A 15,483-nucleotide genomic window follows, 5' to 3' on the forward strand; every position below is an offset into this window, starting at 1 on the left:
CAGAGCGCCGGCGGCGCAGGAGCCCCCGGCCTGTGCGGAGGGGCCGGGTAGGAGCGGTCAGCTGCGGCCCCCGAGGAAGGAGGGCAGTCGGCTGAGGGCCTGGTGTGCGCTGCCTTGCAGAGAAACGCGAAGCGCAGCGGGAGCAGGAGCCGTTCGAACAGGAGCCGGTTCGGTTCCCGCGAGAGGGACTGGCTGAAAGAGGACGTCAGACGAGGCTGCGTGTATGTTTATGGAAGAGATTCTGCGGCTGCCGCTTCTTCAGCTTTGGTTCTCTGTACAGTGGACACCCCAGCGTCTGAGATCTGTGATGGAGAAGGGAGGAAAAACCTCTTTTTACAACTTCACGGAGACCTGGTCAGGTGAGGGCTGAGAAAGGATAAATTTGTTTCAGAAACCTTTGCTTTAGGCTTGCAGAGTTTCGTTCACTGTGTGAGTTCTGTTTGCTATGTGCCTGCGTATGTTAGCAGCGGGATACAGAACAGACAGAGGTGGTAGGTAGCAGTTGGATACAGCCTTGCGTAATGTAGTTCATAAAAATGAAGTAGTTGTCTGCCTTCTACACATCTCTTAGTTAAGCCATGGGTGTTTTGGCTGGTGCTTCAACCAGAAATACGTCCTCATTTTGTAGGCAGAGACTGCTGTTCACATATTCCCTTATTATGTTCTATGTTATGGACGCTTTAGTGTCCAGAAAACTTAAGCTATTTAAGAGGCTGTAAACAGTTATTCTGAGTCAGCAAAACATGTCAGGTATTTTCACAGTTATGTCATGTAATATTTATGTGTTAGTAATTTTTTTTCCTAAGAAGAGTTGACAGGTAAATAATTAAAGGTAGACAGAAAGATAACGTAGTAAGGGTTATATAAAGAAGGCTTGTGATGGTTTGGCTGGATTCACCCTTTTTGCTTGCACCTTGCAGCCAGACACAGCCTGCTCTCTAACCCCCCACCCTCCCTTGCCCAGGGAGTAGGGGAGAGAATTGGAAGGAAAAGGGCAAGGAAACTCACAGGTTGAGGTAAAAACTATTTACTAATTACAATAAAATGATAATTATATCAACGGTAATAACAGAATATACAAATGAGCGATGCCCACTGCAGTTGCTCACCACCTGCAGACCGATGCCCAGCCTGTGCCAGCCAGCGATCCCGGAGCGGAGACAGTCCTGAAACCCCGGAAGAGTGAGCCCGAGCGATCCCCGAGTGAATACCCCTGTCTTCCGGTCAACCTGGGTTAACATACTGACCTGACATAATATGATCTGGAATATTTCATTGGCACATCCAAATGCCAGTTTGGGGTTTTGCTATTCACTGCGCTTCTCCCTCCCAGTCCTGTTGTAGCTGTGAAACAGCCAAACACAGTGGCCTTGAGCTCCAGCAGCAACTAATAACATTAGTACTTTTATTAACATTCTTCTCATAACAAGTCCTACACTGAAACTAAAACACGGCTGTTCTAACTACTAAGAAGAAAATTAACTCTGTCCTAGCAAAACCAGGACAAGGCTTAAGCATCCGATTATATGTTCAATGCCTGCAGTCAATTTAGGCTGATAATGGATAGCTCAGGTTTTAATGTGCAGGAACTTTATGCTGTGGGTGTATTGCGGACTCCTCTAGGTTTACAAGCTCCCATTAAGTTTATTAGAATTTAGACTTTGCATTGATTCTTCTTGCATTGATTCTTCTTGCATTGATTCTTCTGAACTTAAGCTTCAGTTATAAAGTTACCACTCCTGTTCTCAGGGGGAGAAAATTGCCGTGGTCTCCTTACTTGAAGGCAAAGCACTAGAGACAGCACATGCTGAACAGGACTAGTAGCTGGTTTTTGACAGTGAAATGAAAGTTAGAAGTTGCATGTGTCCCAATTTTAAAAAAGTTTGATAGGTAGAGTGAGAGAGTGCTAGTGGTGAGAGATGCAGAGAACAAGATGTGGGTAAAAATTATATTGAAAAAGTATATTTGGACCTGTTCGCCCAGCCTAGCCTGGGCTGTTGGAACCAGGGATAGGTTAGTTAGAAAAACATAAGGAAATTTTGGACCCTATCAGTGGGCAAATTTTTCAGCATTTAGAAAGAAGAGCAGATCATGAAAAAAGCTAGGTAAATCTTGTAGATGTGTTGAGAGAGAAGCATTTTTACTTTTTTTTAGCTCTTGCTTTTGTGTTTTAATTCTTTCAAATATTTGTGTCTCTTCTTGTACTAGGTAGCTGTGCCTGTCTTTGATTTGCAGCAGGCTTTGCACTGGATTAGCAAATTGGTCCTGCTGCCGGTGTTTTGGAAGCAAGTACGGACTTGTAAATGTTTACTTGCAACTCTTTTTGTCTCTTGGTGCATCTAGTGCTTTGTCAAGCTTTGCCTTAAATTTCATTAAGAGCTCTTGATTACAGTGTGTCTCTTCCTTGTAATTTTCAGAATGTATTTGCTTCAGAAGAGATCCCTGAATTACTTCCGCTTGTTCTCAGAGAGAGAAATGGGAGTTACCAGTATTGCTTCAGTAACACCTGTGTTAGTAACAGGAAGCAGGCCTGAATGGTACCTGGTTGCATGTTCATAGGAAGATGACAGAATACTCAAGATATCCCCATGCTGCTGTTGTCATTTGTCAATACCTTTCTGATTATATTTAGAGCTGACTGGAGACTAGAGTCTTCAAGGCCTGACATCAGCTTATTAGTCAGTAGAAGCTCCAAGAGATGATTTCTGAAGTGAGAGGAAGGGGGTTATTTCATTTACAGCCTTCTGGCTAGCAGATTGATCTATTGCCGTGTAAAACAAAAGGAGGGGGATCAAAGTTGCCCTAATCAGGCTTATCAGACATTGAACGGTAAGAACTGTTTTCAGGGTCAGCTGTATATCAACTACATTGTCTTTTCATGTTAGAAACTTTGCTGTTTTGGATTAAAACTTTGAGGGTAATCCTGTTTCTGATCCAGAGTTCCTGTGTGGGAAGTGAAAGAGTTGCAATGTATGTACTTGAAATACCTGAGGTCATGTTACTTCTTGAGGTGTGCCCTGTAGGACATGTGGATGACTAGGTACTTGTAAACAGTGCATGTTTTATGAAATTAGTCCTGCTTTAATTATGAGATGGCATTTGTAAAGCTGTCAATAATAGTGGAAATACTAAAATATATAATCATTAAAAAGAATCAGAAATATTTTTGTTCTTTAGTTGAGAAGTGCAAAGGTTCAGTACATACAGTAATAAAATGTTTCACGTTAACACATGCAGTAAAATGACGTATGCAAGTCAACAAAGTTTAGTAGAAAACAGGTCTTACTGAACAAACTTGATCTCGATGCTTTGAAATTTCAAGCTTGGTTGCCAAAGGCATTAGTCATTTATTGCAGTGTGTGATGTCGGACGGGGCTCTGAGCAAACTGATCTAGCTGAAGCTGTCCCTACTCACTGCAGGAGAGTTGGACTAGATGAGCTTTAAAGGTCCCTTCCAACCCAAACCATTCTCTGAGTCTGTGTTTAATGTCATTGGTACAAAAGCAGTGAGTAAACCAGTAACACTTGTTGGCTGATACCTTAAAATTGGAAACTGTTATGCAGTACGAGCATGTTTTTTGGATGAGAGGTTAGTGTGTGTCTGAATGAAGAAAGGGAAACTTGCACTGTTCAGTTGCTCTGTTAATAATCTGCAGCTGAAAGAAAGGTAACAGCTCAGGAAGGCATAGGTGGAGGGAGTGATGAGTACTGAGAAGCCAGTGCAACAGGTTGAATTAAGGTGGTTTATCACACAGTATTCTCTGGAAACACTGCTTTCAGTATTGCTGGATATAGTTATGTAAAAACCCAGTGTACCGTATACTAAAGAGGAGAGGAAGGAGACTATAACTTGCAAAAACTGCAATTCAGGAGGACTCATGGGCTGAAGAGATATGTGTCCCACATATTTGAGAGCAGGTTTGATCCAGGAATATAAATACTGTTGAGTAGAACTAAGAAGTCTCTGTATTTTCTGTAGTCAGTGTGTGGGTACAGAGAATGGGTATGGTGCTAGCGCTTACAGAATGCTGGTAAGCTAAAAAAAAAAAAAAAATCAGTGGTAAAAATTATTTTGAGTCAAAGTAGACTCACCCTACTGCAAGAAAATGTTGAAAGCACTTTGAGCTTCATCTTGAAAAGGAAGTTTGAAATGGTTAGTCTCATGATTTATAAATGCCTGTTTAAAGAATAGGTGACAAGTTGAGGTCCAGTGACTGTAATCAGAAGCTAGGCGCTTTTAGATTAAACATGAGGATTTTTAATGGTGGATAATGAGTGGACAACTGGAGCAATTTATTTTAACTCCTATCTTAGATTTTCAGTGCTTAATCTGTTACCCTAAGATTTTTTTTCCCTGAAGTAAAACTTCTAATTTAGCTAAAAACTCTGTTATTTTTATTGCAGAAAATAACAATTCAGCATCTCTGGAAGAAATGAGATGACAGGATCAGAAAACATCTTTTCTGTTCTGAATACACTAAACCTGATGTTTCAGGAGCACTTTCTCTTTATTGCCATTTATCCATGTTAGCCACTGAATCCTTCCTATGATCTATTGTAATTCTAAAAACATCTCTTCTTTAAATGTGCCATTTGAGTTAATTTGCCAAAGCATGAGAATCTTGCACTGATGAGAGCTAAAGAGAATGGGAAATTTCTTCTTTCTTTCTTTTTAGAAGTTATTCTTCAAGATTATTCTTATGTACTTTGCTCCCAGCTACGTTTGGGCTAGAAATTTAAGTAGAGTTCTTTTAAATCTTTCAGTCATTGTACATAGAGGGTTTTTTAATTGTTTGGTGTCTGCTTTTTGTGCAGTATCTATGGTTTTGTTTCTTGTTGTTGTTTCTTCCTGGTGCTCCTTAAATCATGGAATGGAAATGGTCACTATGGATTGTATGGCTTATGCTTGTTGCTTTTCCTCTGTTTCCCTTCTGCAATGTAATTCTTCAAGGGCTACGGTTCTTAATTGCTACTTGAAAAGCAGGGAGTGCAGACCACAAGGATGCATGCTTGCTAAACCTTTTCAGTGGAGCAGAACAACCAGTATGTCAGTATTTCTTACAAGTTAGCTATGGTGAGACTTGTTTAATCTTTTTTGCCTTCTCAAACTAGTTTCTTGTATGTTTTGACAGGAGGCTGGAGCCCACAGAAAAACCCCTTCAGATTGTGTATGACTACTTGGCTGGGCTGGGTTTTGATGATCCTGTCAGAATGCAGGAAGAGGCAGCAAACTCTGATCTCGGCTGTATGATTCGCTTTTACAGTGGTAAGAAATTCTCTGTGTGCACACCATTGCTGTTCCTGTAGCTTTAACTATGAGGTACAACTCAGCTGAAGCCAAATTCATTTGTTTTACAAATAGCTACATCAAACACCCAAAGTTTGAAGGGAGAGCATATGTTAGATTGGCTGGGAGAATGTGGGGAGGACTTCCTCTCAATGTAAGTTGCTTGGAGTATGGAGGCCAGCGTCCCAGGCTGGATAGGGCGAGCTCAGAGACCAAATGTTGTGAGGTCTTTGTGTGCTTCAACAACAGAACAAATGGAAGAAGCTCTCCAGGGCCATCAAATTGTTCATCTATGTCAGGTGTGACAGGCATGAATTGTATAGGGTCACACACTTTCTCTTCTGGGGAATTGTCTTAATTCCTTGTACTGCTGTAGCTGGACTTCTGTAACTTGTAAGGTGCTGTTAGAAATGCTGGCTCTGTCTGTTGGTGACCTGTATCCTTACTGTCCATGGGAAAGCCTGTGCTCGGTAACTGGTGTGTGGAGTGAAGCCTGATCAGAGTTACATTCAAGGCCAAGCTCAGGAGCTGCAAAGAGTGACAGGAGCTTGCCTGTCCCTAGAAGTTAAGACCATTCTTGCACATAGCTTGAGGAGTTGTGAAATAGCTGGGATTCAGAGTAGAAGTCCTTGAACATTGCCCCTGGATGTTTCCTTAGCACTAGGACATAGGTATCACTGATGTTTTGGAGAGGATAAGGAAACTGGAGGATTGGTGTAGCTTCTTAGTAATGTTTGGTGTTTGGAACAATGCTGCTGTGCCAATCAGTAGGATACCACTTTTGATCCCATAGTATTGTGTTCTTACAAGTCTGGGGCTGATCTTTCAGCTTGGTGAGATCCAAGCAACTTTTTCTGATTAGGGTTTCTCGACATTAAAAGCTATCTTATGCCAAACTTCATGTCCCTGAAACAATGCTACTGTTGTAAATAAAAACAACAGTTAAATATTTCAACTAAATTCAGCCTGGTATAGGCATTGAAACAATACTTTAAATTTGGCAAGTTGAAGATCCTGCTTTCTAACTGAGAAACAGTATAACATCTTTAGTCAGTGGTTAACTTTTTGCTCCTAATGAAAGTCTGGAGTATGGTTTGCATCTGGAAGTGGGGCATGCATAACCAATAGCAAGAATATTTTTCCAGCGGATCTAATTGGAGGGTTTTTTTCATTGTCTGGCATATATTTTGGCTACTCGGTTCCTCCGTCTGACTTCAGGGTGGGATGGAATATAAATACCTGCAGGTTCATGCTGCTTACGCATATCAGGACACTTGCAGAACAATTCAAGACAGAAGCAGTTTGTCAGTACAAACTTAAAAAAAAAATATTCTTTCCTAAGTAAAACAAAAGACCCATTACCAGGATCTGTTTTAGGGATTATTTAGGATAAAATTAAATATAAATTTAATATGAGGAGATTCTTAATACTGAAACTCATACATCTATCAGGTCAGGCTTATTCCTGTTCTTTAAAGGATTCAATTGAGTGACTATTTGGAAAATTTTCCTAGCCATTAAGATAATGTAAACAGTGGACAGAATCTTGAAAATAATCTGGGAGATTTGTCATTATCTTTGGGCAGGTTGGGGGGGAAGGGTCAAGGAGGTAGAGTGATCTAAAAGTAAGTATATGTGCATTAGAAGGCTGAAGTAAAATTCTACTTTGCTGGTTAGAGTCATAACTAGCAATGCACACAGCAGGGCTGTAACAGTCAGTGCTCGAGTCTTCAGAGAAATAACTTCCTTCTGTAGCTGATTTTCCAGGCCTTCCTTTACAGCCCGGTAGAAGCCACTTATGTCATGGTTTCTGTGGCTTTAGCTGGCTTAACAAGAGTTTGAAATTGCTTTTCTGTTGCATCTGAACGAAGGATGTTTGGCAAGTGTATAAGTTTGCTAAAGTCTATCATTACCTGTAGATTAAAAACACACTACGTGGCAACCGTTATAACATTGTACTGAAAAGTCTACTGTGGTTGCTTATCAGACATTACTGCTCTGAGGAAGCTGTTTGTGCTCTGTTTAAGACTTTTTTTAAAGTGCAGCTTGTCTTGTCTTTACTTATTCTTTACAGTAATGGATTTTTCATGTTACAGCTGTGTTGCTATTTGTCCTGACAGCTGAGAATTAAGAACAAATGGAAGGTAAATACTAATATCCTCTTTTTCTTCAGAAAAGCCATGTCAAGTGGAACAGTTAGATCGCATCCTGCTCTCTGGAGTCTATAATGTACGCAAAGGAAAGACCCAGTTGCACAAGTGGACAGAGCGCTTGGTAGTTCTCTGTGGTACATGCCTCATTGTGTCCTCAGTGAAAGATAGCCACACAGGGAAGATGCACATCTTGCCTCTTGTTGGAGGGAAGGTAAGACTTTTTTTTGGTTAGTTTCCTGTGGCTTAGAAAAGAAGAACAGATTATAATGGGTGTTATCGACAAGAGTCTAATCTAGGCTTTTGTAACAAATTACTGCATTAACGTGCAGAAAGTTGTACAATGCCTTTCTACTTGCTTTGCTTAGTAGCAGTAGTCTTAAGGCAAATAAAACTAAGAGACACTGGTTCTGCTTTCACACTAGTAGCTGATGTTGTGAATGAGCATTCTGGAAATTATTACTTGGATCTATGTCAGCAGAAAGATGTTAAGAAGGATTTGATCTTTCACTATTAAAGGGGGCTTATAAGAAAGATGGGGACAAACTTTTTAGTAGGGCCTATTGCGATAGGACAAGGGGCAGTGGTTTTAAACTAAAAGAGGAGAGATTTAGACTAGACGTAAGCAAGACATTTTTTACAATGAGAGTGGTGAAACCCTGGCCCAGGTTGCCCAGAGAGGTGGTAAATGCTCCATCTCCAGAAACATTCAAGGTCAGGTTGGACGGGGCTCTGAGCAACCTGATCTAGTTGAAGATGTCCCTGCTCATTGCCGGAGGGTGGGACTAGATGACCTTGAAAGGTCCTTTCCAATCCAAACTATTCTATGATTTTATGATCTACTTCTGTGTTTCTCTCCAGGAACTTTACAACTGTGTTTTCAGCAAAACGTAACATTACTGGTAACGGTAATATCTCACCTTAGACTTCAGATTCATTGCTGGTGCTTAGGCAGACTTTTGTTTTCAATTCTCCCTTTGCAGGTGGAAGAGATGAAACGTCGGCAGTACACACTTGCTTTCATATCTTCTGGAGCACAAGCTCAAACATACCATGTTTCCTTTGAAACACTAGCAGAGTGCCAGCGTTGGCACCGACAGGCATCCACGGTGAGGCCCTGGAGACTGCAGTAGCTTGGCTGGTAGGCGCAGTGGTAAGAAGGGGTTTCTGAGGCAGGCTTGGTTTGCAGGCAGTGATGAAGCTATGATGCTGGAGAAAGTACCCAAGACATTTTCCATCTCTCCATTTCTTACATGCTCAGGACTACACAGACCTTTTAGCCTTCTCTTTCTGCCTGTGCAACAGTGTTGAGTAGTAGATCTGCATTTTTTCACCCCTGCTGCACCTATTGAGAATAGCTAATCACAGGTCACTAGAACAAACACCAGGGACTGGCTGACCTTACAGCCATAGAAACCTATAAATTGCACCTGTTGCCGGATGGCTGGGCTGGCGTCAGGCTACCCTGATAGGTTTGAGTTAACACAGAGATCGTAGGTCAGCAAGGAAGTGTAGTTTGTTCAGAGCTGTGTCCTTATTCCACATTAAAGTATAACTAGATGGTAATAGCTTAATGCTGAGCCACGCTTTGACCTCGTGTGTACATATATATATATATATATATATAAAATGTTCTTTGCATAATGTTATGAAATGTGAAATGAGTTCAGAATAAAGCAGGTCCTAAAATCTGTAATGGGACACTGAAAACCTCGAAACAAAGCATACTTAATGAAAGGAGATCTGATGTTTGCAAAGACTTTATAAAATGTTGCAAATCTGTAATTTATGAAACCTTTTTCATCATAACAGGTTATCTTTCCAATATTATACCCTGAACAAGCTAACAAAAGAAAGTCAGAAGAAGTAGATAGGCCCAGCAGAGGTTCTGTAAACCTTAAAGGTCTGAACTGGAAAGTCAGCTTCTTCCTGTTGCTACTTGCATCTTTGGAAGGCACTCAGAGGTTATGCTTTCTCAGCAGAGTTTCCGCAGCCAAAGATACGTTTTTCTCCATTATGGTCTAATTTCTAGGCAGCACCTGTTGCACATACAGAGCAGGGCTTTCTGGGTGTCCTGGTTGGTATCCAGATACACATCCTTGTCAGGGGGCTTGCAGAAACAATAGTAGCAAATGGCATAAACCCATACTCCGTGGACTCAGGTTTCCTGTATGGACTCTTACCTGGTGGGTACAAGGGAATTCTTTAATGTTCTTGCAGATTGTTTACTACTTGCATTCTTTGCCCTTCTGTTAGGCTTCCGGAGAAAAACTGTTGCACAGCTGCAGCTCTTCCTCCTTTTTTTCAGGTTGTGTCTATGCGACTTAGCATGGTTGATCTTTCGTGCTACAGCCTTGAGGAATTACCTGAGCACCTCTTCTACAGTCAAGACATCAGCTACCTCAACCTACGACACAATTTTATGAGATCAAGTGGAGCAGGGAGTCTTGACTCTCTTTGCAGGTCTGCAAAGAATTATTTTTCTTCTGAATTTGGAATTCTTGACATGTGCATCCAGGGATGAAGAGGAGGGGAAGCATATTGGCCATTCCTGTGGGATGGTAAAAAGCTTGATCTTCAGGAAGCTCTTAAAAATGAAGGGGCTAGGAAGTAGAACAGAACAGTGCAGACAGGCATAATCTTCCAACAATTTTCAGTATTCAGTAACTCCCTTCCACAGATTCTTCGTGTTAAGTTTGATCTGAGATGAGCCTTGTGGAGCGATATGTCAATTGTGTGGACACGATGCAATAGTTGGTAGAGGGCCTGTGAGACTCCAGCTGTGCTTTGGGAACTTACAATGATCTGCTTTTAAAAGAGTAGCAGTTGTGCAATGGTGTAGAAGCATGATGTGGTCATCTTTGGTAAGTGAAGGAGTCTTACAAAAGTATTTTTAAATTAATTCCTGAAAACCAGAAAAATTTAGAGGAAAATTAGTTGATATCTACTCTAACCCTCCTAAAAAGAATTCAAGGAGTTGCTCAATTAATTTTGAAAGCCATTAGAAGCTTGTAGCAATATTGTCAAATGGCTCTGTGTTTGGAACATATTGTGCCTTAAGAAAAATGGCTTTGGAGAAACTTCGCAAAACTGCAGGTTTTTTTGTTGTGCTTTTGTTTTGGTGTGTTTATCTCTAGGGGCCTATTACCAGGTTATTTCATTTTTCTTCCTACAGAGTAATGAGATACCTAGGTATCCATGAGGGTATACAGGGAAAAAAAATTGCTCACCTGTGGGAATTCTTTGCAGTTTCATTGAGAGACAGAGTCTAGCCTGGTTTTGTGTTAATTCCAGACTTGTTCAAATGTTTTCTAACTGTTGAATTGTAATAGCTTCTGTTACTGGAAAAGCTGCTTAAAATAATTTAAGATTTTGCTTTCTACTTCTCTCTTCAAATACATTGTATGATGTTGAAAACCGTATCAGAACTTTATTTTCTAAAATGCGGTATCCTTGGTTCACAGGATCAGCAAAGGGGCTTGAAATTTCTTTTGACCTTGCATGTAGTCAACAAGAGATCTGACATGTCAGAAACTCGACTCTTTTCCTGGCAGTGACTATGTCTGATGAAGCTGAAATCCTCAAACAAACAAAAGCCATAAAAGAAGCCCTCACTTCACACAATCTTGAATAAACAGGTAGCATTAGGTAGCCCACATAAGGCTGCTCATTGCCTTTTGAAAAGATTTTCTTTCTGAGGTTTTTAGGATGTTTATCAGGTCACAGACCCAAATTAAGAAACTTGCTCACTTGCAGTAGGCATTATCAGTGCCTAGAGATTGTCAACTCCGAATAGCACAATTTTTTGCAATGATCAGATCTTTTCCTCTGAGGAAACCTTTGAAGCTCTAGGAGTCTAATTAGCTGTAGCTATAATAATGGAATAAAAATAATTCACTAAATAACCCTACCTGTTTTGTTATGTCTCCTAGCTTATTTTTTATGTAATATACTGCCTTTCAAGTATCTCCCTTTTCTGGACAACATTATCAGGTCTGATATTCATAGATAAGTGTGTGTTTGTGCACACACATCTGTATAAATATGCATATCTATTATCACCATTCTAGCTAGGTGATACAGAGTGGTACTGGGATGCTTTGCCAGCAGAGCAGGATGTTGCGTTAAGTTGGGAATATTTCAGCACAGCACCAGCTTGGGCTGCTGAACACAGGATGGTCATCCTATTGAGCATTTGTTGCTGTGTTTCCATAGCTCTTTGCTGTAATCTAAATATGTCCTGTGAGAGCACAGACCAAAACTTGAGGAACCATAACAATTTCAGGATCCTTATTCCCTGTAATACATGGTTCACATATACAACTTGAATGAGAGTTGGGTTTGCATTCCATTCCTACGTCCCTACTGCTTGAGAATATTGGGGCAAAAGGAGAAGGAACAGAAGGGGAATTCAGAAAGCTTTTGAATATTTTCCATTGAGTATGACAGCCTGCTCAAGGAGTCTCAGACCAAGCTCTATCATGCACCAGTTGCCCTACAGCTTTTGGAATCTTTTATGCCCCTTTTGTATTTGCTTTGAGGGACAAATTCTAAAAATTGGTTACGCTGTTGCATTTAATGCCTCGCCTCTTGAGGCAGCTTCTCCCCACACTCTACTGATGACAGAGAAAGCTGCTTGGTGTGAAGGACAGGTGCCATAGAAAGAGCCATTGTAGAACTTCAGAGAAAGCAGTTTCATTAAAGGGTTTTTTGACTGTGTCCTGTCCTAAATGTCTTAAAGTTGAACCAGTTAATGAGAAAGTTCAAATCTGTAGGTTTATCCTCATTGTTTCCTTCTTTTCCATTATTGCTGTGAAGTTCTGTGTGCAAGTTTCTGATTTTTGTATCATTGTTAGATCTTTGCATCATACAATACGTTCTCTTTAGGAAAGCTAATATCAATAGGGCATCTTTTTCTTTGGCTTTCAGTTGTATTACAAGAGAGTCTGTTTGTGGCTGCAGCAAACATAAAATGCCTATGCGCTTACTTATATGACAGGGTGCTTTCTCAAAGTAAAAAAGCCCTGTCCAAGTTTCAGGTATGCTCCCTCCTTCAAAAAAACCAACCCTCACCACCCCCCAAAGATCGTACGGCAAAAGAGAAAAATATAATGCATAGTTCCTATACAGATCATTCCAAGTATTCTGAATCTGAAAAAGGGGTCACTGTAAAGAAGAAAAAAATTCAAAACCTTTCAGTCTTATACTCCAAGACAGCTCAAGTTAGGAGTAATATTCTCCCTCAAGCTAATTAATTTTGGTTTTGTTACCCATGTTAAAATGTTTGCTTCAAAGTAAGAGCTACTCACCGTTGCCTAAAGTGTGGTACGTGGAGCAGAGGAATGAACTATATGTTTCCAAGAAGTACTTCTCTGGTACATTACATTAGATTCACAATTGTCTCATAGAAGTATGATATTAATTTCCCCACTGAATTAATTTCTGATGGTTCCAGTTTGGATGGGGAGGTTATTACCTAGGGAAAAATACTTTCGTTTCCTGTAGAAAGAGGTAGGAACTCCTTGAGAAGAACCTCCTGCATGTTACCCCAGCCCATGCTCAATTTCTTCTCTCTGTTTGGACCTAGCACAGTGGTGAAAGGAGCTGGAATAGGCAACCATCTGCTAAGCACAGGTGGGACTGTACTGACTGTGAGGGCTGTGTCAGTACTTGCATGGCTGTACTTACGGTGCAGTCTGCCAAGCAAGTGGCACTTTAGATGTGGAAGCTCTGCAGGTCTTGGGGCTTCCCAGCGTGAAGTCAGGGCTTTCCTGGTTTTCTCTTTCACAGCTCTGTGAGGCCTTCTGTTGTGCCTAGCTTTAAAAGGGTATTCCCCTCTTTTGTTTTATTCTCAGAATAGTTCCAGTTAATGTTTTCAGCTCCTGTTTTCCCAAGCTGCATAATTGTAGTCTGATACTCTAAATAATTATTTGAAGGTAAATTTTTTGACTTTAATATTTTTAATCTTCTAAATCTTGGTAACAGTCACTAGGAGGAAGCCTGTCAGGAATCAGGGTAGAAGGTTGTTAGCATTTTCTGAAGTAAAACCGTGGTATTTGGTCACTTTCAGCATTACCACTGAGATACAGAATATCAGTGACTTAAACAAAAATTTGTGCAGAAGCTCCCATAATGACTTAGCTGACTGTATCACCAGTGTACAAAGACTTAATTCTTTGTGACTGATTTTGTAAGTTTTTGCTTTGAGATCATGGAGGTTTGTGAATTAAGTAGTATTCTTGCCAATAGGTTTTCTCAGTTGAAGAGCCTGAACCTGTCTTATAATAGACTGGGAGAGTTTCCTGTATCACTGTGTGAGATCTCTACTCTGACAGAGCTTAATATCTCCTGTAATGGACTTCATTACTTGCCAAGCCAGATTGGCAAACTGTTGAAGTGAGTATATTCTTTTTTATCTGTGGTCATAAACATCCTTGGTGCAGTTTCTATTAAAGTTTTAATTTATTGTATAAAACTTTTCTGTGGTAACTTCTCACAGAGGTCTAGTCATTTTTGTCGGCACTAGTATATTTTGATAGCTTTCTACAGAACTGGTTGTTTTTTGTGTCAGAAGGAAGATTTTAACATGGACATACTTGGGCAGTCTCATCTGAAAATTTTGTCTTACAGTGTTTGCTGGAGTAAAAACCTTCTTAATTTTCCCCAGTAGCTACACAGAATACATAAGAGCTTAAGCTTAGGTAATTTTAATTGCAAGAATATTATTGCATTTGTTTAGATAAACATTGGTATTGAGCTGTTGGTTCATTGTGGCCTGCTCTTACTCCAGCTTATATCTTTAAAAGAGTAGTATTTGCACCTACATTGGATGTAGTATTCACTATAAGTGGCTGAATCACCATCCCTGAAGGTATTTAGAAGACCTGTAGACGTGGTGCTGAGGGTCATGGTTTAGTGGTGGACTTGGCAGTGTTAGGTTTGCAGTTGGACTCAATGCTCTCAAAGGTCTTTTCCAACCAAAACAATTCTATGATTCTGCGTAAGCAAGTCAAGCTCTATGCAGGCTTACAGTTTTCAGAGGTTTACAACTTAGTTATGGGTCCAGTCATCTTCATAACCCCTTGAGCCCTTATTCATAAGAACTTTTTATGTCTCCAGATTGCATTTCTACCACCTCTAAACACTGTTCAGAAAGTTCCTTGTTGGAATATAATCATAATGAGGGAATTGTATTTTGGGGGTTTGAGTCTCAAAAGCCATGCAGACTTAAAAACAATTCATCTTGCAACAGAAAGCTACCCTCTTCTTTTCTGAGTGTCTGAAAGGACAACTAGAATGTAAAAATCTGTTACCAGTGCGTTAGTGTGGTAGGAATTAAACTGTGCCATAAGGGCCACAGATGTGCATAAGTGCCATAACAGTAATATGAATTTCCAGCGATTGGATTATGAAGGTGCAGTTGATTTTTATTGTTTATTATGTTGGGTTTGGTTTTAGTTTGTCATAGGTCTTTTAAGCCTTTTAAAGCGTATTGTCCAACATGCTAAGTGAGTTCTTAATTTGTAGAAAACCAAGTGATTAAGTAAATATCTTTCATTTACAACGTAAGTACCGATTTGTATTTTGCTTATGCTTAATCTTTGGTACAACTGGAATTTTACCTCCAAAATAACTTGGTAACTATTTGGTATTGCATACATGCAGTTCCAATCCTATTACATGCATAACAAAAGTACTCCACTAGTTTTATGTGTGTAAGAATAAAATTAGCTGTTATGTGCTTTTAAAAAAAACACACTGCGACCAGCTAGCTATACAGGGAAATTCACTGAAAATGCTAAATATGATGTTCATTACTCTTTGCTGAATTTCTTTCTTTCTTTTTTTCACTGCTGCAGTCTCCAAACCTTCTGGCTTGATGGGAATTTCCTCACCTCCTTACCAGAAGAACTGGGAAGTCTGCAACAGCTCAGCTGTCTTGGGCTTTCCTTCAATAACTTCTGTGAACTGCCAGCAATTTGTGAGAAACTTGTTGTCGTGGACAAACTAGCCCTGGCAGGGAACTTGCTAGAGGCCCTGGACCTT

The 15,483-nt window shown here is 40.3% G+C and overlaps 1 protein-coding gene across 1 annotated transcript in view; it reads left to right on the forward strand.

The window, feature by feature from the left end:
* The first annotated feature begins 120 nt into the window (after positions 1 to 120).
* The window catches only part of PHLPP2 (PH domain and leucine rich repeat protein phosphatase 2), a 27,091-nt gene continuing 11,728 nt past the window's right edge, over positions 121 to 15,483 (forward strand). Inside the window, exons 1-7 of the mRNA XM_010169897.1 lie at positions 121 to 359; positions 5,133 to 5,266; positions 7,461 to 7,651; positions 8,421 to 8,546; positions 9,746 to 9,900; positions 13,687 to 13,833; positions 15,297 to 15,483. The exon at positions 15,297 to 15,483 is cut by the window's right edge and continues 92 nt beyond it. Coding sequence (XP_010168199.2) covers positions 5,212 to 5,266; positions 7,461 to 7,651; positions 8,421 to 8,546; positions 9,746 to 9,900; positions 13,687 to 13,833; positions 15,297 to 15,483 — 861 coding nt within the window. The 5' untranslated portion in view covers positions 121 to 359; positions 5,133 to 5,211. The remainder of the gene's footprint in view (positions 360 to 5,132; positions 5,267 to 7,460; positions 7,652 to 8,420; positions 8,547 to 9,745; positions 9,901 to 13,686; positions 13,834 to 15,296) is intronic.

The sequence above is a fragment of the Antrostomus carolinensis genome, unplaced genomic scaffold (assembly GCF_000700745.2).
Source record: "Antrostomus carolinensis isolate BGI_N321 unplaced genomic scaffold, ASM70074v2 scaffold17326, whole genome shotgun sequence".
In the NCBI taxonomy this organism is placed as follows: Eukaryota; Metazoa; Chordata; class Aves; order Caprimulgiformes; family Caprimulgidae; genus Antrostomus; species Antrostomus carolinensis.